The 27,035-nt window shown below is 35.4% G+C and overlaps 1 protein-coding gene across 4 annotated transcripts in view; it reads left to right on the plus strand.

Annotated features, from left to right (window-relative positions):
* LOC150097180 (RNA binding protein fox-1 homolog 2-like) overlaps positions 1–26,015 on the plus strand; it is a 678,934-nt gene extending 652,919 nt beyond the window's left edge. For all 4 annotated transcript variants that reach the window (XM_090406839.1, XM_090406842.1, XM_090406843.1 and 1 more), the window contains one exon: positions 24,298–26,015. In XM_090406839.1, the coding sequence (XP_090262965.1) occupies positions 24,298–24,342 (45 nt within the window). In that variant the 3' untranslated portion in view covers positions 24,343–26,015. The remainder of the gene's footprint in view (positions 1–24,297) is intronic.
* The last annotated feature ends 1,020 nt before the right edge of the window (positions 26,016–27,035 follow it).

Below are 27,035 nucleotides of genomic sequence, written 5' to 3' on the forward strand. Positions count from 1 at the left end.
CATAACACAAGACCGCCCTATAACACTTCAGTTTCCAGAAGTTCAGACATGTAGGGATAATACAATGAGGAACTGCTTTGCTATTTCTCCCTTCCGACAGTAGAGCATAATAATGATAACATGATCTTCTTAGCTAATAAGTAATTTTCAAAAATATTAACAAAACATTGAATTCCTTACCACTTTCTTTCTTCATTGGAATCCAACTTCTCAGGAGAGAGGGGGGGGATCCATACTGCTTTCACATATCATATAAAACTTGTGACTATCTTTTCAACTACTGCTCTCTGTAGTTGAAGCTAAGTTGTCTTAATATTGTATTTTTTCTGTTATTCTTTGATGTATGGAATGGCTATGGCATTAATTTAATTTTTATCTCTGGTAGCGTTATTGTGCAAGCTCCTGTTAATTGTGTTTCTGTATGAATATTAAGGCAACATCGAAACCACCCACAAAATAAAAAAGCCTGCTCATTTCCTCTAAAGATACCCTTGCCCACCCAGTATTATACAAAATTTAGTGCACTGTAATTTATCCTACATAGGGGAAACAAGACATATAGTTCTCAATAAATTTAAAAAAAATATAGCAATATCACCAGTATTACTGGTGATATTGTTTTCTGGCTTTACGCGACTGCTAAAATTAAACACATTAAAAATTAAACATATATCAAGAAATTATATACTTGGTTTAATCCTTTATCCAAGTGTAAGCAAACAAAGTTTGTGCTTGAAGTATTTTCAGGACTGGGAAACTTGTATATAGAAGCTAATAACTTCACATCACTTGCCTTCGTATCCCATAATGCAAAGCACATATCCTTATGGGGATGTATAATTTTTGTATAATTAAAGTTTGCTCCTGAAAATACTTCTGGTGCAAACTTTGTTTGCTTACACTTGGATAAAGGATTAAACCAAGTATATAATTTCTTGGTATGTTTAATTTATAGTATAACCAAGTGAAAAATCTTTCAACAACTTTCTCTAATCCAGAGAATTTAATAATAAGGTGTGACATCTTTTGGCAACTCATATATGAAAATATGACGTCTGCATTATTTCAACCTTAGTATCACCTCTGGGTCTGGTTCACACTGAAGAGACCTCAATAAAGATCTGAATCGGTCTGGGTAGTGACCCTTTCCATAATGCATACATACCCATAAGAATATGTGCTGTGCATTATGGGATACTAAGGCAAGTGATGTGAAGTTATCAGCCTCTATATATGAGTTGCCCAATCCTGAAAATACTTCAGGTGCAAACTTGTTTGCTTACACTTGGATAAAGGATTAAACCAAGTATATAATTTCTTGGTATCTTTAATTTATAGTAAAACCAAGTGAAAAAATTTCCAACAATTAAACACATTATACTAATGCTTCATGAAGAGGACACGTTCTGGCACTTAAACATTGCATTGCATTCACGTTAATAACCTGGGTGTGCAGTCACAAATACGGCACCTTTGAACAGAGACATACAGATGGTGCAGCAGGTCAAATTCTTAGTAATTCAAATTCCAATCCAATGAATGTCGTCATGAGCTGCTGTTTTTGTTTTCTGAGTTTCATCTGTTTTACGTGTATGAAGTGTGAACTGACATGTTTAGGAACCAATATAGACAAGCAATTTTCTGCAAATAATTTTTAACTTTTTTTGCCCATATTTATAATGGGAAAAAAAAGTTTTGATGATCTACTGACTGGCATTCCCCAGCTGCTGATGATAGCTGGGGAATGTCCACACAGTGTTCTGCCAGGGCTTTTGTAGATTGTGTAATTAATTATAGTTGAAGGAGGTTGGAACTTGTGTATAAATAAGTAAGTAAAACGAATTATTTCAGTGGTTCAATCCTGAAAAATAATTTCCCAAGTGATTACTTTTTGCAATTTCTGTATGTATCATATGGCTGTATTTAAAATCATATCAAAATTCAAATTATCCATGTCTCACTCTAGTTTTTGCCAATTTGATAATCTAATCTCACCGTGAAGTGTAAACCTTTTGTGCTTTTCACATAGGCATTGAGGGACAAATGGAACTCTATAAGAGTGATGGACTACATTTGAATGGTTTTGGAGTAATCATCTGAAAATTACACTTCCTCCCAGCAGCAACTTCTGCTGGGAGGAAGTGTAATGAGTGCTGCAAGCAAGGTATCAGCAGAAGAAGTTATATAATGTAAATGAACAGGAGAGTGAGCCAGGTGAGAGCAATGTGATTGTGAATGAAGATGAGAATGTAAAAACAGGAATGCAAGTTGGACAGGGAGACAGTGTAAAGAGCATGGATTCTGAAAGCAAGCAGCAATGAATGCATGTATGGGAATGGTCAGCAAAGGAATGGAACAGCCTAGAATACATGGAAGTTAGTTGAGTCTGGGGAATATATAAGACAAAGGGTTGAGCAGATAGGAGCAAGTGTGGAGAAGTCACAGATAAGGAGAAGCACGAGTAGACTGGTTATAGGGAATGATGTTTTTTTTTTAATCCTTTTTCCCAAGTAAGTCAAGTTTTCCCCTAATGCAAGAATTTTTCTTAGAATTTTCTCCTAATGCAAAGCACATTTCCTTGTGGAAATGAAGAAATGTATGATGCTATGCATTAAGGTATAATACCCAAGGTAAAAAACTTTCTGGTTATAGAGAAAGAAATGAATTGTTATGCTTATTTATGAATGGCAGTAGTATCAGAAATAGAGTGTTGCATCAGTTGAGTTTATTTGCCCAAAAATAGTTGGAATAAGTGAAATATGGTTAGATGAGAATTATATCTTAACAGGAATAGAAATATTTTTTAAGTGGATAGGAAGGGGCAGGGAGTGCTGCTGATGATAGCTGGGGAATGTCCACACAGTGTTCAGATACAAGGAGGAAAAAGAAAAAGTTGAAGCATTATGGTGTGAGATGGTGGCTGATAGATTGAGATATTTGATTGAGTGTTGCTACAGACTGGAGAATGTGAAGAGTAGAGACAAAGAAATATGCAGCCAACTTGGCTTAATGAGCATGTGAAGGGTAATTTCAATTATGGTGGTTGAATTTCTTGGATTCTTAAGGGATAACAATGGGCAATGTGTAACGGAGTGCACACCAGGGTTTAGTCTTAGATCTGGTTATATCATCAGAGGATGCGATTGTGAATGGAGTGTCTAATCTTCCCCCAGTAGATGAGAGTGACCATAAAGTGATCACCTGAGTTTTAGCAAGTCATATTGGAACTTCTCTGAGGAAGGAATACATGCTGCTTAATAAATAACATTGATAATTAAAATTTAAATGCATTCATTTCATAAATAATGTGAACAATTATGAATTATAATGAATACTGAGGATTTAATTATAAATGTCAATTTAGTTTTTTTCCCGAGAAACTTTAGTTTCCAAAAATCCCTGCATATATATCTCACACTACAATTTTTTTTTTTTAACTTCAGTTTTTGGGAAAAGTTGTGAGTTATATTTGAGTAAAGACGGTAACTCCTGATATGCTGATTTGTCAGTAATTTGCTACATCAGTCTTGGAGCCTAATTTGTGCAATGGCACTGTTTTCTCCTCTTTCCACCCTCTTGGAACTAACTCAGAGCTGAGACAGATTAAGCAATGTGCTCAAAGGCACTGACAATTCCCTAGCACTTTCACATAAAACTTGAGCTAGTATACCATCTTATCCCGCTGTATCACATCAAAGTTCTGTAATATGCTATGCACTTCCATTTCATTTACCTCAGTTCCCATATAAGACTTTGCCTCTCTCATTACTGCAATATCGCTACCTGGATGACATATTCTTGCAAAGTGTTCACTTAGTAATTCTACTATTTTGACTGATTCAATTACCTCTCTACCAAAGATAATCCCAGCTGTTTGGGATTCTCTTTGGCCTGCATTGCTAATTTCCTTTCATACTCTGCTTTTGCCTTTCTTACCACTGGCTGAATTTTTTCTTGAATTCCCTCCACATTTTGTAGCACCAGTTTAATAATGATATTCATCCATTTAACTCCCATTTGATTTTTCTTCTGACTCTAGGTCTGCCATTACTTCCCTCAAACACTCCTTTACCACTTCCCATGCACTATCAACATCCAGTCCTTGCAGTTTCAACATGCCATGGCACTGATCTAAGCAACTTTCTATGCTTGTTATACTTACTAGCCCTGTAATTCCTCATATATATCCCCATCTTAACTAAAAATTTCACACATTTAGCCTCCTCCCAGGGCAAGACACTCACTCTTACCAATTGGCAGCAACATGCTGTTACTAGATCTAGCACTCTCAAACCCCCTAGTATATTCCATCACATGCTGTTTCTAGTAATTATCCCTTAGTAACTACATAAATTCCATTTCCTTCCTCCCATGTGTTCTCTTATTCTTCCAGTTTATGTTCCCCTAGTTGAAATTACCCATAATAATTACCCCTGCTGTCCACTCATTGAGCTTATTTGCTGATGCATACTATCTCCATCATCCTTTCCATCCCCTGGTCTATAGAAGCATCCAACTGTGTATTTTGTTCTGCTGGCCTCTATCTCACACCAGATAGCCTCAAATGTGCTATTTTCATTGGCCTCAGTTGAACCTACTCTCTTTGGTTGCAATTCATCAGTTATCATCAATAACACTCCTCCCTCTCATTCTTTTCTCTCTATCCTCCCTGAACTCACTATACCTTTAACATTCTATCCTATATATATATATACTAACTATATTGTCTTCTTTCAGCAGTGTCTCACTAATGCCAATAACCTTTGGCCAGGATGAACTAACCAATGCCAACCCCCCCACCCCACCTTATTCCGAATGCTCCTGGCATTAGTGTACATAAAGTACAAAAACTCTTTAAACCTGTCGCTATTCTAATGCTTTATACTAACTATCCCATTCTGGTTTGTTACCAGTGGTACTAACTTAAGCAATTTATGCACATTCTTACACTCAGCTGCCTCACTGATATCTGCATATCCACTCCCCCCCCCTCTCCCCCATAAAAAAAAGTGCTCATCCACTTTCACTTCATTCAACAACACGTTTTTCAGTCTCTGAATACCAAATCCATTCAGATGCAAACCATCCTTCTTGTATAAGTCCTTTTGCCTATCAAACTCACTTCATATATCCACAAAATCCACATTATTCCTCCTCCATAACCTGTGCATCAGCTCTACTGTGTCATACTGTGGCAACAAACTCACTATCTTAACTTTCTCACTCTTTTGTTTTGCTACTTTCAGTAATTCTTGTCCTCCCTCATGCCATATTTTTCTCCTTTCAAATCATTCATTCCAGCCAAAAAAATGATCAGCTCTTTCACTTGACCCTTTTCTAATAGCCTCATTAACATCATTCATTTTTGCACCCTGGAAGGACAGTTTTGTCAATCTTTCACCAGTGACACCTCTTATGATAGAATGCTGGAGGAGGGAGAGATAGTGAATTAGCAGTAAGTATATGAGGAATTAAGTAAACTTGTTGTTAAGACAGTAGGACTTGACAATATATCTCTGTGTCTTGAAGGCATGCTCTGTTAAATTAATGGAAACTTTGGCATGCCTGTGTAACATGAGTCTTGCAACATGGCAAATCCTGAAGAAATGGAAGGCGGGAAAAATTTTTCCACTTCACAAAGGAGGGAATAACACTAAGGCTGCGTTGTTAAGGTGTTAGAGAAATTAGTGAGGACTTAGGAGTCAGAAGAAATTCAGAAATTCTTATGATGATCAGCATGGTTTGTTAGGGGGAGATCATGCTTTAGCAGTCTGCTTGTATATTACAAAGTGACCAATTCACTGGATAAAGGAAATGCATATACAGTGGTGCACTTGGATTTTTCAAAGGCCTTTGATAGACTGTCACATGACAAGCTGGTAGCTAAATTAAAACAGATGGGATTAGATAAAACTAGTGAGTTGGATAGCTGATTGGATGGAGAAGTGGTATAACAAGAGGGGAAGGTCCCTGTGGTGGGCGAGTGCCACAGGGATCTGTTTTGGGACCTATTTTGTAACTTGTACATTAATGAAACTGGCTTAACTGGAGATATGCAGTTGTTGGCTCATGATGCAAAGTTCGGAAGAACTATGAAAAATAGAACAGATGCTGGGGCCTTACAGGAGGATCTCACTAGACTATGTGAGTGGTTGGCAAGTAGAGCTATCATTTTAATGTTGCAAAGTGCAAGGTCTTGAAATTTGGTATGCAAGGTTGGGATGCAGAGTATACAATTAATGGGAAAATTTTGAAGGCGGTGGAAGAGATGAGAGATCTGGGAGTGAGGGTAGATAGACTTGAAGTTTAGGGTACTTGAAGTAAATTTTAAGAACATCCCCATGGATTATGACAAAAATGAGGACATTGATGTGCATAAGTAAAGAGATTATGGTAACCTTGTATAAGCTTTGATCCTCATCAAGGGATGAGGATGCTTTACTTGTCTAGAGAAAGTTTACTAAGTCAGTCAGGTCTATGGAATATCAAATATAAGGAAAGATTAAGAGAATATGACTTGCAGAGCCTTGTGAACAGAAAGAGAAAGGATATGTACATTGGTGAAGGGTACTAAATTAACGTAGAAGAGATTTTTCATAGGGTACAGGGAGATGAGAGTAGAACAAGAAGCCATCCATGTATAAGGAGGTGTGTAAGCAGCAGAATGAGAAGCAAGTTCTCTGCATGGAATGTGATAGATGAATGGAATGCATTACCTAAATGTGTGGTGAGTGTAGAAACTGAATAGGTTTAAGACACAGTTTTTTGCATTAGAGCATATGGACATCCCATGATGACTCCTTTGATTCCATGGAGGTCAGATGTTAATAATAATAACAACAACATAGTAACTGTTGTTAGCCAACCGTTTACAGCATCATATGTCCATTGAATTTGATTTGGTCACCTACACTTGTAGATAAATAATGTTATAAAAAATGATTTATAGTGCATGCACAGATTTTGAATCTGTGTGGTGTGAAACTGAAATTAACAGGCTAGTATATCTGATAGGATGTTGTTTTAGGCCATGGAATGTAGAGAATACTGATTGTGAAATGTTTAGACAAATTAGTTGGCCATGTAAAAACGGTGATCCTAATGGGAGACTTTAATTACAGAAATATAGAATGGAAGGAGGAAATAGTGTCTGAGAATGAGGAAGCGTGAGTTTGTTGAGTTTCTGAGCAATAAATATCTTAAGTAGCATGTGACTGAAGCAACTAGAGGCTTTAATGTTTTGGATTTGGGGATAACTTCACACGATGTAGTTGTTAATGAGGTGTTGACACTGCCACCGGTTGGTGAGAGTGATCATGAGGTACTTGTTTGGGAAGTGGTGAAACAAGAAAAGGTTACTGCCAAAAATGAATATGTGTGTAAGTATAAAGTGGGTGATTATAGGAAGCTCTGTAGTCAGTTAGCATCAGTACATTGGATAGATGAGCTGAGCAGAAAAGATGGTGGCAGTGCGTGAAAATTCACCAGACAGCATCTGGCACAAGCAATGTATAACTGCATACCAAGGGTTAAGTGAGTAAATAGAGTAGGAGTGAAATGAATGAACAGTAAATCAAGCAAGCTATGGAGGAGGTACAAGATAGTTGGTGGTGATCAGCTTCATGAAGACTATAAAGTGCAGGCTAGGAAGGTGACAAGCATGGTAAAGAAAGAAAAGGTGCAGTATGATAGAAGATGGGCTGGTCAGGCCAACATTAACTCAAGGGAATTTTTCTGCTATATGGCAAGCAAGAGAAAGAATAGTCATGGCAGCAGAATAACAGTTTCAAAGGATATTGTACAATTATTGAAGGAACACTTTATCATTGTATATCATACCGGTGTAAATGATATGGTGCAATATATAAAAGGGAGACAAGTATTAGGAGAATTGGAAGTGAAAGAATCTGAGGTGTGTCAGGGTTAGATGTTAATAAGGCTGTGGGAATGAATGACATATCACTTATTCTTAAGGAATGTGCACAACAGTTAGCTATGCCCTTGTCCTGGTTATTTAATGCAAGTTTTGCAGTGGGTAGAGTTCCTAAGGAGTGGAAAGAAGTCAAAATAGTATCACTCCACAAGCATGGTTCTGTCCAAACCATACTTGTGGTTTTGTCCTAGCATGTCCACAAGTATGAAACTAGGACAGTAGTTTCCAATTATAGACCAGTCTGTATAACTGCAGTTGTAGTCAAGGTATTAGAGATTGGTATAGGAATAGAACACAGGATTAGGTTGATGGACATAGCAGTTTTTTGTGATGAACAGCATTGATTTGTAAAGGGTGTATCTTGTTTTAGCAATAAGGTAACAAGTGTGTTAAATAAAGGAAAATCATATACAATGATATTCTGTCACTTTACAAAAACATTTGATAGATTACCATATGATAAGTTGATGTACAAGTCTGCATAGGATAGGAATAGATAGTTTATTGCTTAGATGGATCGGAGATCGGCTCTGCTCTCTGAATGATACCAATAAGTTGTGTACAATGGAGCTGTGACTCAGAAAAGGATGATGACCAGTGGCATGAATCAAGGTTCTGTTTTTGGGCCTCTACTGTTTAAACTTGTTTGTTAATGATATTTCATGTGGGTTGACTGGGGATCTTCAAATGTTTACCGATGGTGCAGTTAGCTAGAATTATCAGGAGTAGTGCTGATGTTAATTCTCTACAGGAAGATTTGAATAGACTTTTAGTTTTAAATGAGTGGGGGTTGCTGTTTTAATATTAATAAATGCAAGGTGTTACACTTTGGGATACAGAGATATAAGGCTATGTACTCTATTGGTGGAGATGTACTTCAAGAAGTGGATGAGATTCGGAATCTTGGAGTGATGGTAGACAGTGGACTAAAGTTTGAGGGGTGCATCACATGTGTTGCAAAGACTGCACATCATGTTGCTGCTATGGTAAAAAGTACATTGACATGTAAGGATAAGGAAGTGGTTTTGCCAGTGTATAAATAAATCACTGGTCAGACCACACTTGAGCTGTTGTGCTCAAATTTGATCACCTGCTTTTCACCTGTTCTTGGGCATCTGCTGCTTAGCTTGTTTGCAAATGATATATCATGTGGACTGACTTGGGGATCTTCAGTTGTTTACAGATGATGCAAAGTTGGGGAGAATTATAAGTAGCACTGCTGATGTCATTTCCCTTCAGGAAGATTTGAATAGACTTTTTACTTGGATAAAGGAATAGGTTTGTAGTTTTAATGTTAATAAGTGCAAGGTGTTGCATTTTGGAGTGTAGAAATATAAGGCTGCGTACTATATTGATGGCATTGTACTGCAGGAGGTGGTTGAGATTTTGGATTTGGGAGTGATGATTGAAAGTAGACTTAAGTTTAGAGGGCATATTGCAAGTGTTGCAAAGACTGCATATCATAGTGCAGCTATAAGAAGTACTCTTCCATGTAGGGATATGGAAGTGGTTGTGGCACTGTATAAAGCACTGGTCAGACTATATGTGAACTCTTGTGCTCTGATTTGGTGACCTGGTTTTCACTGTGATGTGGAAACATTGGAGAGAATCCAGAGATGAGTGACTAAGACAATATCAGGACTTTGGAATGCTGGCTATGGAGAAAGGTTGCAGAGTTTGGTGGATAGGAGGAAAAGAGGTGATATGATAGAGACAATTAAGTTAGTGAGAGGATTTTATCGGATTAATCCAGATGAGATCATAAAAAGAGTAGACGACGGTGAGAGGGGAAAAACCAGAGGTCATCTCTGGAAGTTATGTAACAGTGTGGTGAAGAGGAGTGTGAGGAGTAGATTATTAACATGGAGAATTGTCAATAAATGGAACGCAATACCAGAACATGTTGTTAATGCAAGGAGTGTTAAGGATTTTAAGATTCGATATGATAAATATGTTATCAGTTGAATGAACCTCCCACGATGAGTCTACTGATTCTATGAAGATATAATGATAATATCACTTTTGTCAGATAAACCTCCATTGAACATTAGGTTTATCTGAAAAAGGCAGTATGAATTTTGAGAACTAGAAATTCTCTTTTCATTTAAAATTATACTAAACAAGTTGATTGGATAATTTCACTTACTCCCAGTATATAAGGGATGAGGAAGAAATAGGGATTAAATTTTTTTTAATAATAAACACTACTGTTGGGGATGTATTTTTTATAGATCAAGGTTAGAAACTTCTGGTGTTTTGCATACGCACCTAAATAAACACAAACTGGGATGTAATTTTCATAACATATACATACAAAAAGTCGTTCAGTTGTACCGACCTCTTTTATATAAAAGCAAAATTAATATAGGATAGAACAAAAATCTTGAACACTTAATAGAAAATTTTAAAAAATGTTATTGTGATTGAAAGAAAAATGTGAACTTAGGTACCCTTCAAAGCAGGCCAACTAGTGACAAAATACACAAATAACAGACATACTGACTTCATTGATTTCATTGATAGGTAAGTAGATTTGTAAAGTTATTTTGCCATACACTATGCATTTCTCAGTTTGTTTCAGATCCTGTTCACTGAGAACTCCACTTCATAATGTGCATAAGCCAGCATGTTTTTATTAATAGATGTGATAGCATCCATTACATTGTAGGGTGTATCAATCTTTTTATATCTTTATTTATTAAGGATTATCCTCAAGCTCCAAAGAATTGAATATAAACACCATCAGTGTAATAAATATCAATGAGAAAAAGGTGGAGCTAGTAGAGTAATTAATACCGTGTTGACATAAATGGTCTTGTTATCGAGACGATAAAAACAAAAACAGTGAAACATTTCTAAAATATGCAAGGTGTTATATTTGAAATAGCTATAATGTTTAACACTAAAAAGAGATGGACTTCTTGAATGATAGGAAATTTCAAGTAGAGTGAAGGAGACAAATTTCAAAATGGGAACTCAAATGATGGGATTTAATTGTGTTTATTACTTCACAGAACATGAGGAAGAAAAAGTAAAGACATTTTTTCAATCATTAGTAAACACAGCCAACATAAAGAAAAATGAAAGTCTGGTTCTTGTTGAACACTGCCATTTAGTACGAAACAAATCTTAAGCATCTAAAAATGTTTTGGGAAATTTGGAGAAAAGAGAAGTTAACAGTAATGATAAGTACCTCTTAAATTTCTTTTCAGGAGACATGGCTTTATCTTTACTAATATAACATGATGTGCATGCATTATCATGGAGAAAACACAAGAAAATTATTATTATTGGCTGTGTTCTTGATGAATGTGATATCTTCAGACTGGTTCAGTATACAGGAGAAGGGAATTGAGATCATCATTTAATTTCAAGCTGGATTAAAATAAACATCAAGTTAAAAAAGAAAAACAATGAGCTCTAGACTCAAATATACAAATATTATTAGAGAAATATTGAGAGTTTAAAAATAAAAATTGGTCTTTGAAATCCAAGGGCAAAAGGTGAAGAAAATATTGATGGTTTCAGCAAGGAAACATGTGGTGAGAGAAGGGCATGAGAGAGAGAGCAAGGAGAGAAGATGAGAGAATGAGACAGACAAGGGGGGGAAGGAAATGGGAGAAAATTGAGAGAGAAAGAAACAGTTCCTGGAAAAGAAATCATATTGAAAGTTCCCTGTAAGTAAGCCAGCCTCTGCCTTTAGAGAATACAGAGAAAAATGTTAGAAAATGTCGATTGTAAAGATAGCTGAACCAAAGTCATGCAAAACTTTAAGTGGAAAGGAGAAAATAACAGTGACGTTCAGGATGTTCTGAGGCTTCTAAAAAAAAAAAAATTTTAATTGGAGGAAAGAGCATTTAAAAGAATCAGATGATAAAGATGAAATAAAAACTGAAGACTTATTAAGGATATTCTAAAGTTAAAATAAAATGAAGACAAGAATTTTTTCAAAATAATTGAAAAATTCTTATCTTGAAAAATTGTTAAATGAGATTAGTGACAGAAGATAATTTAATATCAATACTTGAGGGAGGTAGGGAAACAACCATCACAAACATAAAATGTTCAAAGGTAGAGTAGATGATAATTAACCAGAAATGCACAAATATGAAAGTATAAATGCTTTAAAGTAGCCACATAATTCAGTACCAGATAGAAAGTCTAATACTGAATGATGGAGTAGAATTCTAATAGTACCCATTTATAAAATAGGAAAGAAAACTGATACAGGTAAGATTTATGCAAACATATGCTAAAAGAGACTAAGGAAAAAAATTGTAAAAAAAAAAAAGACTTCAGGGAAGAAGAAACTGGTTTAAGGATAAATATAAATTTTTGGGATCAGCTTTTAACTTTAAGAAATATAGTTGAGACAAATTTCTAACATGGGAATATAATAAGGATCTGTATTAAAGTTTTGTAGATTGGTAAGAGAAATATGATAAGCTGCCAAGAGAAAACTATTCAAAACCCCACAGTTATATAACTGTAGAATAACATGTATGCCACAGTAAATAACTTTATTATGTAAATATTTCATCTTAGGTCTCATAATACATCATCAGTACAATGATTAAAAAACAATAGAAATTCAAAAATCAGTAGTGCACGTCCTTAAATTGCAAATCTTCTACATATTCAGTTGCATTGTTCATGGATTAAACCTAATGGGCTGAAATTAAAACTAATTAAATTATTACAATTATGTGGTGTCAATATTTCTCATAAAATATGATGTAAGATAAGGGCACGCCTGTCTCTGCTGCTGCTGCTCTTCTATATGGATCACGTTGTAGAAGAAAGTAACATTAACCCTGATATCACAGACAAAGATATTACACTCAGCTTGCTACTTTATGCAGATTTATTCTTCCTAAAAGAATCCAGATTGAACTGCTGTAACAAATTTAGTATGCAAATCAACAATAAAAATATAACTATGAAAATAGGTATGAACATGGAAAATAGTTTTTAGTGAAAGTAAAATTAAAATATCAAAGTCGATAATGGAATGAAGAAAGTATTGTAGGGAATCAGCTGAATAAATTTACAGTAAATGCTAGAGAAATTAGCTGAAACCCTAAACTAGCAATATACGTGACATTCTTCAATCCAGTTTTAGCTTTTAGATATGGATCCAACAGTTGTATTAAAAATGAAACATTCAAAGAGTAGAGACCAAGAGATATGAGAGTTCTGAGAAAAATTAGGAAAGCTCATGTACTGCTCATGATACTGATGAGCAGTACAAAGTCCAAGCAAGAAGGGTGACTAGTGTAGTAAGGAAGGCCAAAGTACACCCAAAGAGTTTTTTTTTTTTTTTTTCATTATGTAGCAAGTAAGAGGAAAAATGACTATGGCAGAATGACTTTAAACAATGCTCATGGTGATTGAACCCAAAGAAATAGTTGAATTACTGAGTAATCATTTTACAAAAGTGTATCATCCAGATGGTGATTTTACAGTTGCTGATGTTACAGAGATGCATATCAACATTGATTTAGATGAACAGGAGGTGTTCAGCATATTAAAAAATATATATAAGAATACAGCAGTGGGACTGAATATATTCATATCAGCCCATGTACTACGTGAATGCGCAAGAGAATTGCCATTGTCTCTGATGAAGTTGTTCAATCTAAGTCTCAGCTCTGGCAGGGTTCCAAGGGAGTGGAAAGAGGGTAAGATAGTACCATTGTATAAAGGTAGCTCCAAGACAGAGGTAGCAAACTACAGACCAATTAATATATTGGGAGTGGTTGTTAACGTATTGGAAAAGTTGCTAGAAAGTAAAATACAACAGTGGGTGGATAGGGATGCGATACTCTATAGTTTGCAGCATGGCTTTGTAAAGGGTGGGTCCTGTCACATTTTATAATAAAGTGACAGCAGAATTGGATAAAGGTAATGGCTACACCATGATACTGCTCGACTTTGCCAAGGTATTTGACAGAATACCACATGGAAAACTATTGTGAAAACTGGAGCGGATGGAAATGGATATGAGACTAATAGTACGGATGGGGGATGGCTGACAGAATGACACTAGAGAGTAGTATATGGTAGAGTGGAGTATAGGAGAATGATGGTGACTAGTGAAGTACCTCAGGGTTCGGTACTAGGGTCACTGCTCTTTAATTTGTATATCAATGATAGGGAAAGATTTAAGAGGAGATATTTGGTTGTTTGCTGATGATGCTAAACTGGGGAGAGCAATAGTTGATAAAGGTGATGTAGATATTCTGCAGAATGATTTAAATAAATTGGCATTGTGGGCAATGCCAAATATAAGGTATGCACTTCAGGTTGAAAAGGTTGTATATAGTGTATCCTATTGATGGTATTGATTTGCAGGAAATTGATGAGGCTAGAGACTTGGGGATAATGGTAGGAAAAAAAGTTAAAGTTCAGGCATATTGCAGAAATTGGCAAAATAGCTTTTCAACATCCAATTACTTCGATGTTGAAAAATGCACTAACAAGTAAAGATAAGGAAGTGAAAGTTATCCTTCTTTATAAGGTTATGATTCGACCACATCTTGACCCATGCACACACACAGATTTGGTAACCGGGGTTTCTTGGGGACCAGGAGATGGTTGAAAGTATTCAGAGATGAGTGATCATCTCTGAATGCTTTGACAGGCTGTGGAATACTCCCTATGAAGATAGGTTGAAACTTGTTGTGGGTTTTGAAGTTTAGTTGATAGGCAGAAAAGAGGGACATGATAGAAACTTTATGTGGTAAGATATTAAAGGGGTTTTATAAAATTGATGCAAATGAAATTTTTCAATATATGACAAATAGTCAGAGAACTAGGGCCATCCATGGAAGTTGTGTAAGAGTATGGTTAGTAGAGGTGCGCAGACCAGATTTTTTGTGGAGAGTGGTGAATCAAATCCATGGAGATGCCATAAAATAATAATAATAATTATTATTACCTTAATTATCTTAATGGCTGCAAAAAATCAGGCTTGGTTTGGATGTTTAATGAAAATGTGTGGGTGGTTTTGGATCATTGAGGGTTAAATCATTGTTACTTCTTTGTAATTAATATTTTTAATTGATAAATATAAAGGATTGAAATTTTTGTTTATGCATTATGGGAAACAGTCACTCTAGCATACATAATTACAGAATTCTTTAATTTGTATATCAATGATAGGGAAAGATTTAAGAGGAGATATTCTTTGAATCCCTTGGGGCAGTATTTCATCATCTAATGCAAACAGAAAATTCTGACCTCTGGTATAAATATGAAAACCCATATTTAATTGCAGGATTACTGCCATCTTTCCACCAAAAGATATATGACCATTTAGGATGTGGCAGTGGCATGAACTCCATGAATTATTGTATTTAAGGAGACAGGTGATCATCAGGCTCATGAGGAATACTAAAGCACAGACAAGAATGGTTACAAACAAGCAAAATTCGATTATGAGAAAAAATTAACCAAGTAAGCCAAGGGAAACTCCTTGAGTATACTATGTGGTGATCAAAAGGAAGAATGATTATGGAAGGACAAATTTAATGAATGCTGATAGTAAGGAGATGACAGATGCAGAAGAAATAGTTGAATTACAATCACTTTGCAAATCGTATCATCCAGGTGTTTCAGATGTTAGAAAATCTCAATGTGAATACAGCCATGGAGTTAAATGAGATATCACTCCATGTGCTATGGAAACAGCACAAGAGAAAAAGATAGTGCCTTTAACCAGACTGGTTAAGTCTTGGAACTGGTAGAATGCCATAGGAAACTCCAGGGTTGAGGTTTCAAATTTTAGACCAATTAATAACTGAGGAGTGGTGGTTCAAGTATCTGAAAAAGTTGGTTAAGGACAGAATTCAGGAATGGATGGATTTCAATATGATGCTACAGTAATCTAGCATTTATCCAACTTTCAAAATAATGAACCTTCAGTTATCTGAACTTGTTATTTGGATAATTGAAGAGTCAAATAAATGATAGATTACTTTGTATTTGGGGGAGAGCAATATGGCTTTGTGAAGGGTACTTGTCTTAATAGTTTACTCACTTTCTGCAGTAAAGGGACTGTGTTGAATAAGGGAAATAGCTACATCATGATATTGCTGGATTTTGCAAAGCATTTGACTGGATACTGCATAGAGTCCTATTACATAATTTGGAACAAATGGAGATTGGACAAAAGCTAGTGAAATGGATAGGGTGGCTGATGGACAAGCATCAGTGAGTAGTATATTGTGAGTTGAATTAAAAAGAATGCTGGTGACCTGTGGTGTACTCTGTACTGAGGCTCAGTACAGAGTACACCACAGTACATCAGTGATAATGGTAATGATTTGAAAAGGAATACTCATTTGTTTGTCTGTGATGCTATGAGGAGAAGAATAGTTAATAAAAGCAATGCGGTGATCCAGCAGGATGATCTAAATAGACTGGTTTGGGCAAAGAAAAATGGCTGGCAGTTGAATTTGTTAAAGTGTAAAGTTATGTACTTTGGGGTGAAAAAACTAGAGACTCTGTATTGTATAGATGAAATTGCATTGCCAAAACATTGAGGCTAGGGATTTAGATGTAATGAACAGAGAGAGAGAGAGTTCAAAAGGACATATTTCAAAAGTGGATTAAATATCTCAAAGGATTGCTTGGATGTTAAGAAACACATGGATAAACAGGGTAAAAGAGGTTATTATCATATATAGACTATTACGCACAGGTTTGGATGCCTGGGCTTCTTGGGATGTGGAAGTAGTGAGGATTCAGCGATAAGTAATAAATGGTGACTGCTTTTCGGAGTGCTCCCTGTGAAAATAGACTGATGGTTTGTGGCTTAAAAAGTTTAGCTAACTGGTAGAAAATAGGGGATACGATAGAAACATATAAGTTACTAAAGGGGTTTTTGTTTGCTTACACTTGGATGAAGGATAGAACTAAATATATAATTAGTAGCATAGCCAAGTGAAAAAACTTCCATAAACTTATCTCTAATCCAGAGAATTTTAATAATAGGATGTGACACCCTTTGGCAACTCATATAGGTAAATATGACTTCTCCATTACTTCCACCTTAGTATCACCACTTATGGGTCTGTTTCCCACCGATGAGACCACTATGAAGGTCGAAACCAGTCTGGGTAGTGACCCTTCCCTTAAGCATTATACATGTCTGCAAGGAGATGTGCTTTGCATTATAGGAGATACTAAGGCAAGTGATGAGAGCTTATACTACCTTTACCACAAGTTGCCCCAGTCCTGAAAGTACTTCAGGCACAAACTTTATTTGCTTACACTTGATAAAGGATAAAACCAAATATATAATTAGTGGTTTAAAAATAAATGATGAACAAATTTTCCAGTACGTGACTGGATGGAAAGGAACAAGGGATCATCCCGTCTAAGTTGTACCAGAGATTAGCAAGGATATAAGATTAAATTTTATACTTGAAGAGTGGTAAATGAGTGGAATAGTTTGCCAGAGACCTTTGTGAGTCCTTTCTTAGAACAAGTTTAAGGAGTGTTATGATACTTGTTATATCAATAATGGTTAGTGTGGCCCTCCCATGATGAGTCATTGGACTACATGAAGATGCTTGTGCAGTAATAATTACTCAAATTCATATTTATTCTCAGATATGCACATAATTACTGCAAATTGTGCTGAGGTTCAGTTTTATGTGTAAAAATTGCACATATCGACTAATGATTCCTTTTGGCCAAAACTCAGTACCCATAATATAACATTCACCACACTGTGATGCTATGAGGAGAACAATAGTTAATAAGAGCAATGCAGTGATCCAGCAGAATGATCTAAATAAAACTGGTTTGAGCAAAGAAAAATGGCTGCAGTTGAATTTGTTAAAGTGTAAAGTTATGAACTTTAGGATGAAAAAATTACAGGCTCTGTATTGTATAGATGTAATTGCACTGCAAAAAAGATGACTATGGATGATGAGATAATCATTATGCCAGCTTAGTTGGCCGAGTGGTTATTGTATCCACTCTCCGGCCAAAAAGGCTGTGGGTTTGAATCCCGCCGAGGGCATGGATGTTTATGATTGTCTGTGAAAAAATACTAGTGGTGGTTGTGGAGAGTAGATGGCATTGGTGTAGATCAGTGCTTCCCAAACTTCTGGATGTCAGGGTTCCCTTTGCAAAAATTAAAATATTTCACGGCCCCCCTTGAAAAAAAATCGTAATAGAGAGATATATTATTATAATATTTATTGTATTTATATTCAATACAAAACATACACAGCGAATATTGCAAAAATCAAACGCATGTATTACATTTTTTGCCTCTTACCGTTTGGTTCTGAAGACGATGCAGGCTGTTCTGGTAAAATATGAAATACTGTCCTTTTTCTTTTTTTTTAGTCTGTTTCTGCTTCTTCTGATTGTTCGTGGGAATTTTTTTTTAATTTTTTTTATCAGCCACTTCTTTATCTCAGGGTTAAATTTTTTTAACGTAGAATAGATCAAATAATATCACCACTTACCGATACTGGCACACCACAGACTGATAACATGAAATTAGTGAATATTACCTGAACAAGGGAATCCCCCCCCCCCCCGGACCAGGAACATTTTTCTCTTTTGTGACTTTTCTCCCTTTAAGGTAATTAATCCTAACGCGAAACAGACAGCAAAGGCAGGTTATTAAAACGTGCATATGATTGGTGCTGTATTAACAAAAGATCGCGCAACCGAAAGATAAAAGCATAGCTGACAATTGAGTTGAAATGCTAACTCTCTTCAACCGAATTCCATATGTGAAACTGCCATAACATTCATTATATATATATATATATATATATATATTACTTAGTTTTAACACTTTTATGAATTTTAACATGTTCGGTTGAATTTTATTGCTGCCTTGGGAAATCGAACTCACACACATCTAATTAATAACAATAGTTTTTAGTTAGATAGTGTGTTTGCCCATGCAACATATGGTTTTGTTTCAGTCTATACAGCATAGTTTCTGTATGAGGGGACATGTGATTCATTAATTAGTGTTTTTATCCCAGTTGTCTCTAATTGCACTATTTGTTGAGAAATATATTACACAGACTCCTCATACCCTATTCACTGGCATAATAAAAGTACTTGTTTTTATTGCCTCTGCAGTATAGTGGTTGTTAGGGAGGGGTGTTGTTTACCACTGCAAGCGAGTTACCCGCATGAACTTGTTTAAGCTTTTTTTTCACGTGTGAAGTATATGCGAAACTTTTATTGGTAACAGAAAACTAGCTCGGATGACAGTGATAATATAAAACGAGTTTTGATATGTATATAAAGTCAATATCAACAGTCCCTGATTACGAACGTGTAACGAAAGGGACAGGAAGATTTGGAGCTTCCCTGGAGAGCATTCAAAGTAAATACAATTAACCACTGCTTTGAAATGAAACATATGAATAAACAATATTTACTAATATTCATTAAGCGCCGAAATACACAGGAAGCAAAGTTTGTGAACCAACACCAATGTGTGAATTTTTGCATTAGAATATAAAAAATAACAAAAAAGAAATAATAAATAATAAAAGTTAAATACATTTCTTTTAAAATAAAAAAAAATCTACTTAGTCTTAAAACATTTTAAATTTGTTTTCATTATTTCATGGCCCCCAAGGGGGCCGCGGCCCACGGTTTGGGAAGCGCTGGTGTAGATGATGCAGTTCACTATAGTTGGTGGATTTGAGTGGTGGAGACAGAGAGTTGTTGAGTAGGTGCCCTCCCTTGATGGCATCTTTGGACTTCTTGGATGTGTCACATAATAATAATAATTATATGTAAATTTAAGTTAATTTATCAACCATCCATAACAGATCTCTTCTTCATTTGTTATGTCCTCAAGTACAGCCTAGTTCAGTCAATGTAGCAAACTCCTATCTATCATTCAGTTGTCTTCTGATAGATAAATTCATCAGATCACAATCAAATGATACTCATAACAATCAGGATATAATATCTCTACATATGTAGTCATTCTTCTCAGAATATTTTCAATTTTCTTGACATCCGTTAAAATCTTGGTGAGTAAAGTTGTGAATGACAATCCAGTATTCACTGGTGACTTGTAAAACATTAGTAGCAAGGCTTATACGTTGGTCAGACATAACTGGTAGTTAGTTTACGAATTAACAACGCATACAAAGTATATTAATTAAAGGTAACTTTAATGAATAACTTCTACATTTCGGCAATGTCACATTGCCATCTTCAGGAACATAAAGATATGGTATGTGCACGCAGGCACTAACACAAAGCAAATGAGGAAGAAAACAAGAAACTAATATTGTTCCTAAAGTCCTAATGGTGCCGTGCCCTCTGCCGGGCTAATTTGGTAGTCTTGGCAGTTGGGCTGAAGTTCTCATAATGTAAGTCTCCCAAATTTGGGGTAGTTTCATGCACCCAAATTTGGTGAGGTTAGGAATGTTTTTTAGAGCTGCTGAAGATTCTTTGAATAATCTTTCATATTTGAACTTGCTGCGATGAATTATTTTTGTTTTCTTCCAACGAATTTTATGGTGGGTATCTAAGGCATGGTCTGCCAGCCCAGAGCGGCTGTACTGGTGAAACCGGATGTAGTCTTTGTGTTCTGAAATCCTGATATTTGTTGTTCTGCCTGTTTGGCCAATCATACCATATCTTTATGTTCCTGAAGATGGCAATGTGACAATGCCGCAGAAGTTATTCATTAAAGTTACCTTTAATTAATATACTTTATATGCGTTGTTAATTCCATAAACTAACTACCAGTTTTGTATAACATTAGCAAAACTTCCTTTTTCTTACAAATAAAACTTCTTTTCAATAAGCTGTAATGTTACTAAGCTTTACTAGTTGTCTTGCCAATATGATTCCTGAACTTAAATTCCCTATTAAGCAAAATCTCCAATTCCTGATATCTTAACTTTTTCCAATGTGTAATTCAACTAACATCTATCTGATATTTTCTTCTTACCAAATTGGATATACTTGCATATGTTTGCCTGAAATTTTAAACTACATTTTCCTGACATTTCATTCTTTTATGATCATCATGTAAAGAACTCAGAGCATCCAAATAAATGTCTTCTCTGCTCAATTTTACATAATCAGAAAAGATGAAATTTAAATAGTAAACCTAAATAATTTCTGAATATGTTAAACAGCCACCAGCCAGAAAAACAGTACAGTTCACTAAATAATTCAACTGGAGAACTTAAAAGAGCTATGAAAATCAAAATTCATTAGTTAATTTCAGAAAGAAGAATTAGTTCTTGAACAGAATAAAGCCAACCTCTTCTCCTGTGAGGTGGGGAAAATACACTACATGAATGCCAGTCAGTTTTTCTGATATCCATAACCAATCAGGTATAATTTTTGTTGCATCATTAAATATGGTTACAGTGATATCTTATGTTCTTTTCTTAGCAGGAACTGTATAGCAAAAGGCAATATTTCCATATTATTCATTATTTGTATGTTTGTCCTACAAAATTTGTTTAACTTCTTATTTAAATTAACATGATAACACAAGGGGGGAAAAATCGAAATAAGCTAAACTTTTATTCCCTCATAGGGAGTAGGCGAGGCCTTTAAGCCCTATCTAGCTTTTGGAGACTGAGGGCAGTTCAATCTCCACAGGTAGCCAATCAGAGATAGATAGCACCGATGAAGACATGTGCAAACAAGTGCTGCCATCTCTTGATAGCCTAACCCTAACAGGATATAATAAATTTAGTTTAATCCTTTATCCAAGTGTGAGCAAACAAAGTTTGTGCCTGAAAGTATCTTCAGGACTGGGGTAAGGTGGTACAACACCAGGGCACTCCTTGCAAAGGTGGAGCAAGCTACCAACACTCCAATCTCAGTATCTCCCATAATGCAAAACACACCTCCTTGCGGATATGTCTAATGTTATGCATTAAGGGAAGGGCCACAACCCAGACTAGTTTCTACCTTTATTGAGGTCTCTTCAGTGGGAGTCAGGCCCAAGTGGAGATACCAAGTGGTATCTCCACTTGGGCCTGGCTCCCACTGGCTAAATGTTGGAGTTACCATGCCCAAGTGGAGATACCAAGTGGTATCTCCACTTGGGCTTGGCTCCCACTGAAGAGACCTCAATAAAGGTCGAAACTAGTCTGGGTTGTGGCCCTTCCCTTAATGCATAACATTAGACATATCCGCAAGGAGATGTGTTTTGCATTATGGGAGATACTGAGATAGGAGTGTTGGTAGCTTGCTCCACTTTTGCAAGGAGTGCCGTGGTGTTGTACCACCTTACCCCAGTCCTGAAGATACTTTCAGGCACAAACTTTGTTTGCTCACACTTGGATAAAGGATTAAACTAAATTTATTATACTCTAACCAAGTGAAAAATAAACCTCCTAACAGGATATGTTACCATCTGAAATAATATGGGTTCTATGGTCAATTTTCTTGAGTTTGCAGGACAAAAACCTGAGTTTCCAGGAGAAAAAAAACCTCCTTGCCTGTGCCAGAGATCGACTAACTCAAGAATGGTCAAAGATAGGCTTGGAAAAAAATTCTTCCAGTTGGCAACTAGGCTTGAACTTAAGTCTACCTTTGGGCAGCCAAGCACAGAGGATGCAAGCGTCACTTCCACTGAGCTAGATGTTGGAGTTACACTCTGGTAAGAGATGCTCACTGGGAATCTGCCACAATCATGCCTGTCCATCTGCTTGGTAGAAGGTGTAGCATGATTCATTGCTCCATAACACAGCTTTCCAAGCTTCCATGTTCCAATATACATGCTCTTTTCTCCACTGAAGACAATGCTGCATGTTTGTTTCAGTTAATGTGGAGCTTCCATATTGTGGTCCTATTGTAGAAACCCATGTTGTGAGCCTTGGTTTTGATTATTTTTGTGCAGATTTGTATTCCAGTTGATGCCCAGAACTCCACATTCATTGATTAGCTGATTAATGGTGGTTTTTACATATTATCTTTTGTAGCACTGTTGGCGACTCCAATTATGAAATTCAAAGCTGGCAGTATGATGGTATTGTCCTAGTTTGGGCTTGGGCTTCTGTTTGTGGTGCCACAAACATTGAACTCTGAGAGCTATATGAACATTCTGGACACAAGGAAGAGAGTGAATAATATATTTTATTTAAAAGCCATATATTTCGACTTGAAAATGATTGCTCTTCCTGATGTCTACCCAGTTCTATGTGGAGAAAGGGATGTAAATTCCTTTCTCCAGTAGAACACCAGTCTTACATCAAGTGCCTCTGTAGCGCAATTGGAAGAATGATTATAAGTTGTGCCATTTGTCATGATGGGAGGAATCTTTATATATGGGTTTTTGCAATTGAAGGTGAGTTAGCCAATCTCATATGGAGGTAGCAGGATTTTTGTCTCCTGGAAACTTCAGTTTTTCATCCTGCATAGAGACAAAAAAATATTAGTTTTGGTGGTGGGCAGTAGGTGTAGATGATGATGGTAGTAACAGTTGGTGAATTAAGTGGTGGAGACAGAGATTTGTAGAGTAGGTGCCTTCCCATGATGAGTCTTTGGACTCCTTGGAGGTGTCACGAAATAATAATATCATCATCAATAGGAAATCTGAGAAATCTGGCATTGCACAACATGAAATGGATACCAACCACAATATCATATGGTCTGAAACTCACTTACTTCATTGTTGCCATAAATTCAAATGTTTGTTTAAAGAAAGTGACAAAGCCTTACTCCATCTGATTTTGAATCTGAATTGGAACAAGTGCCTCTCATCATCAAAGATATTGGAAAGTCTTATTCTAATCACACATACTTAATTTTTTTTAATTAATAATATTGTTTCTACAGTTACTCCTTTGCATTGTTCTACATATAACCATGTGGCTTTTATTATTATTATCATCAACAGACCTCCATGGAGTCGAGACTCATCGTGGGAGGTTCCACTCTCACATGCACAGCTCATCATACTTCAATTAAATGCATTCACTGTCCCTGCACTCACCACACTCTCAGGCAGTGCATTCTAATCACCTACCACTCTCCATGCAAAAACTATACTCCTCATGCCCTTGCTTATTGCACAACAAATTTTATGTTTTAAATAATCGATTGTTCATGTTCTGCTTTGTATTTAGCTATCTGATGCCACTGGTGATGACCTGTAATTTTCAGATTGAAATATATGGATTTAAAATAAAATATATTATTCACTCTTTCCTTGTGTTATTGTTAATTGAAATGAAATCTTTGTTTAACTTACTGTTTATATAGGAAGTTATTTCACTAGTTATCCTAGCAAGTTTAGAATAGTTTCTTATATACCTCTTTTGTGATAAAAATGTCTTAATAATTTACACGAGTCATTAATATATTATTTTTCATTTTCTCTATAGGCTGCAGTCTATAGAAGTGGATACAACCGGTTTACCCCCTACTAGTTGACATGCTCTCTTTTTTGTGTGGCAAGGATGTCCACAAAATCATGAAGATGTACTACATATTACCACAAGTCCCTATGAAGCAGGGAAATTATATGACTCAAACAGGAATATCTTGCTGGGTATAAATTGCCTTGGGATTATTAATACTCGCACAGTTTTTTATCAACTATTTATTCTTGGCTCAAATGAAGAATTTCAGGTGTCTGGTTTACCTGTTTGTGTCTTATGAGATCAGTAAGATGTTACCAAAAATGCCAAAAAATCCTCTTTAGCTCTTTCATTCCCACCTCCATTCTTTCTTTATTCTTTTTACCCTCTTCCTTCCTTCCAATCTTTTCTTTCTTGGTACTGATACTAAGTTGTGAAGAGATTTTGCTAGCTTTCTAGTCATGAAATTATCTAATATTGAATCTTTTGACCAAATAAAGGGGAAAATTCAAAATGAGAAAAGCTAGTTTACTTGTATATAAGAAGAAAAATTAGAGACTGATCCTTGGTGCCTCTGTGTAGCTTTTGTTCTTAAAATTCTTCAGGAATAATTTTATTATTATTATTATTATTATTATTATTATTATTATTATTATTATTTATTTCTATAGTTTTATTTCTCTGACCTGAATTTTTTTTTGTATATTACTTTATGTAATTATAAAGAAACATTTTTTTAAATGCTTAAAAGAAGCACAGTGTATGTATGATTGCCTCATTCATTATATGAGCCTTAATTTATAGTTTTTATAAATTATAGTGATATTTCGGACTGTGGCATCCAAAATAAATTATTTTATTATAATAGTTAGTGAAAATGTATTAGATAGGTTGTTAAAGTATTAGTTTGACGATCTTCAATTCATCACAACATATCCTCTAGGCAGTTTGGTTTGTATAGACATTTGATTATTGTTCTATTGTTGTTGTTGTTGTACTTCAGAACATATCATATCCAACAGCACTTGTATATTGAACTAAAGTTAATATGTACATTCTTTTCATACAAAGCTTGCAGCTTCTGGGAATTTAAAAAAGCTGGTTTAAATAAGAGTGACAAAGTAATTTATTCTTTTGAAATATGTGTTTTTCTAAGATATGACTTATAATCATCTTGCAATTATTTTGGTGACTCTTTAGGTTATATTTACAGCATTTAGTTCTTCCTTAGTACAGCAACTTCATATCATACTCAAGTATCTCATTCCATAAACTGCCATGCATTATGTTGTAAAATAGAATAAAGCATAATAGATGTGTAATAAGTTGTCTTTTAGTATGAAGTGATTCATATAATTTTACACCAAAGAATTAATTTTACACTACTGTATTTTGTATTCTTCTTTAAAAGTGAATGTGAGAAAGCTGTTCATTTATATTTACTTGTCTAAGTTTAAGGCAGCTTTATTGCTGTTTTCACATTGCATTGTAAGGGTGAAATGTTAAGGAAGTGTGACTTATGTAACCTCTTTAAAATTTGTAAAATTAAATACAGAAAACAACTGTTCACATATGATTTTGCAATTTTAAAATATGCATTAATGCATAAATAAATTATTTCAACATTAATTCTGCAATCTTATATAATACATAGTCATAAACATTTGTATATAAAAGTCTTGAATCTGAAATATTGTAATACTCTCAGTTGACTGTATAAGTAAAGTGTAATATTTGTTTCATCTGTGTTTTCCTTTTTTTTTTTTTTTCACAGTATATCTTTGCATTAATTTAATCAAATCTGCACCGTTGTTCCTAAAAATAAACAAAACACATTGTTATTATATATTCAAAAGAAAGTACACACACACATAAATACATGTCTGTGTGTGTGTGTGTACACAGGGTAGTTCAAAATTCCATATACAAACTTTGAGGGGAGGTAGAGAACATCAAAATCAACCATATTCACATAGGAAAGTATGACCATAAAACCATATTCACATAGGAAAGTATGACCATAAAACCATATTCACATAGGAAAGTTTGAACCACCCTGCACGGTGGTTCATAATTCCACGTACAAACTTTGAGGGGAGGTAGAGAACATCAAAATCAACCATGCAGGGTGCTTCAAAATTCCACATACAAATTGAAGGGAGGTAGAGAACATTAAAATCAACCATATTCACATAGGAAAGCATGATCAGAAACACCACCGGAAGGTACTAACAGGGACACAAAGATACAGAAATAATACAAGGCAGTAAGTAGTGTAAAAAACTTTATTAGGTGTAACTGAACAGTTCAATAGTAGTTGGATACATAATATGGTAAACGAGGTGCATGTCTGCCATCTCAGCGTTCGTAAAGCGATGCATGTTCTTTGTACAACGTCAAAAGCTTGAACGAGGAAGCCCCAATTGCTCACCTGGAGTGCTGCCGAACAGTACATCCTATCACTTTCGGCTGGTGTTTCCGGTCATGCTTTCCTATGTGAATATGGTTGGTTTTGATGTTTTTTACTTCCCCTCAAAGTTTGTACATGGAATTTTGAACCACCTTGTGTGTGTGTGTGTGTATATATATATATATATATATATATATATATTAAAGATGCCAGGAATTTATATTCTTGGTTTAATCCTTTATCCAAGTATACTACTTGCTTCCTGGGAAGCAGACAGGGTTCTACTTGGTTGTGGATTTTTGCCTGTCACTGCGGAGCCCCTTCCTGAGTTTCTTGTCCTGGAATGATTTAG

Source organism: Typopeltis vanoorti, chromosome 17 (assembly GCF_054136105.1).
Source record: "Typopeltis vanoorti isolate ZY-2024b chromosome 17, IOZ_Tvanoo_1.0, whole genome shotgun sequence".
NCBI classification, from domain to species: Eukaryota; Metazoa; Arthropoda; class Arachnida; order Uropygi; family Thelyphonidae; genus Typopeltis; species Typopeltis vanoorti.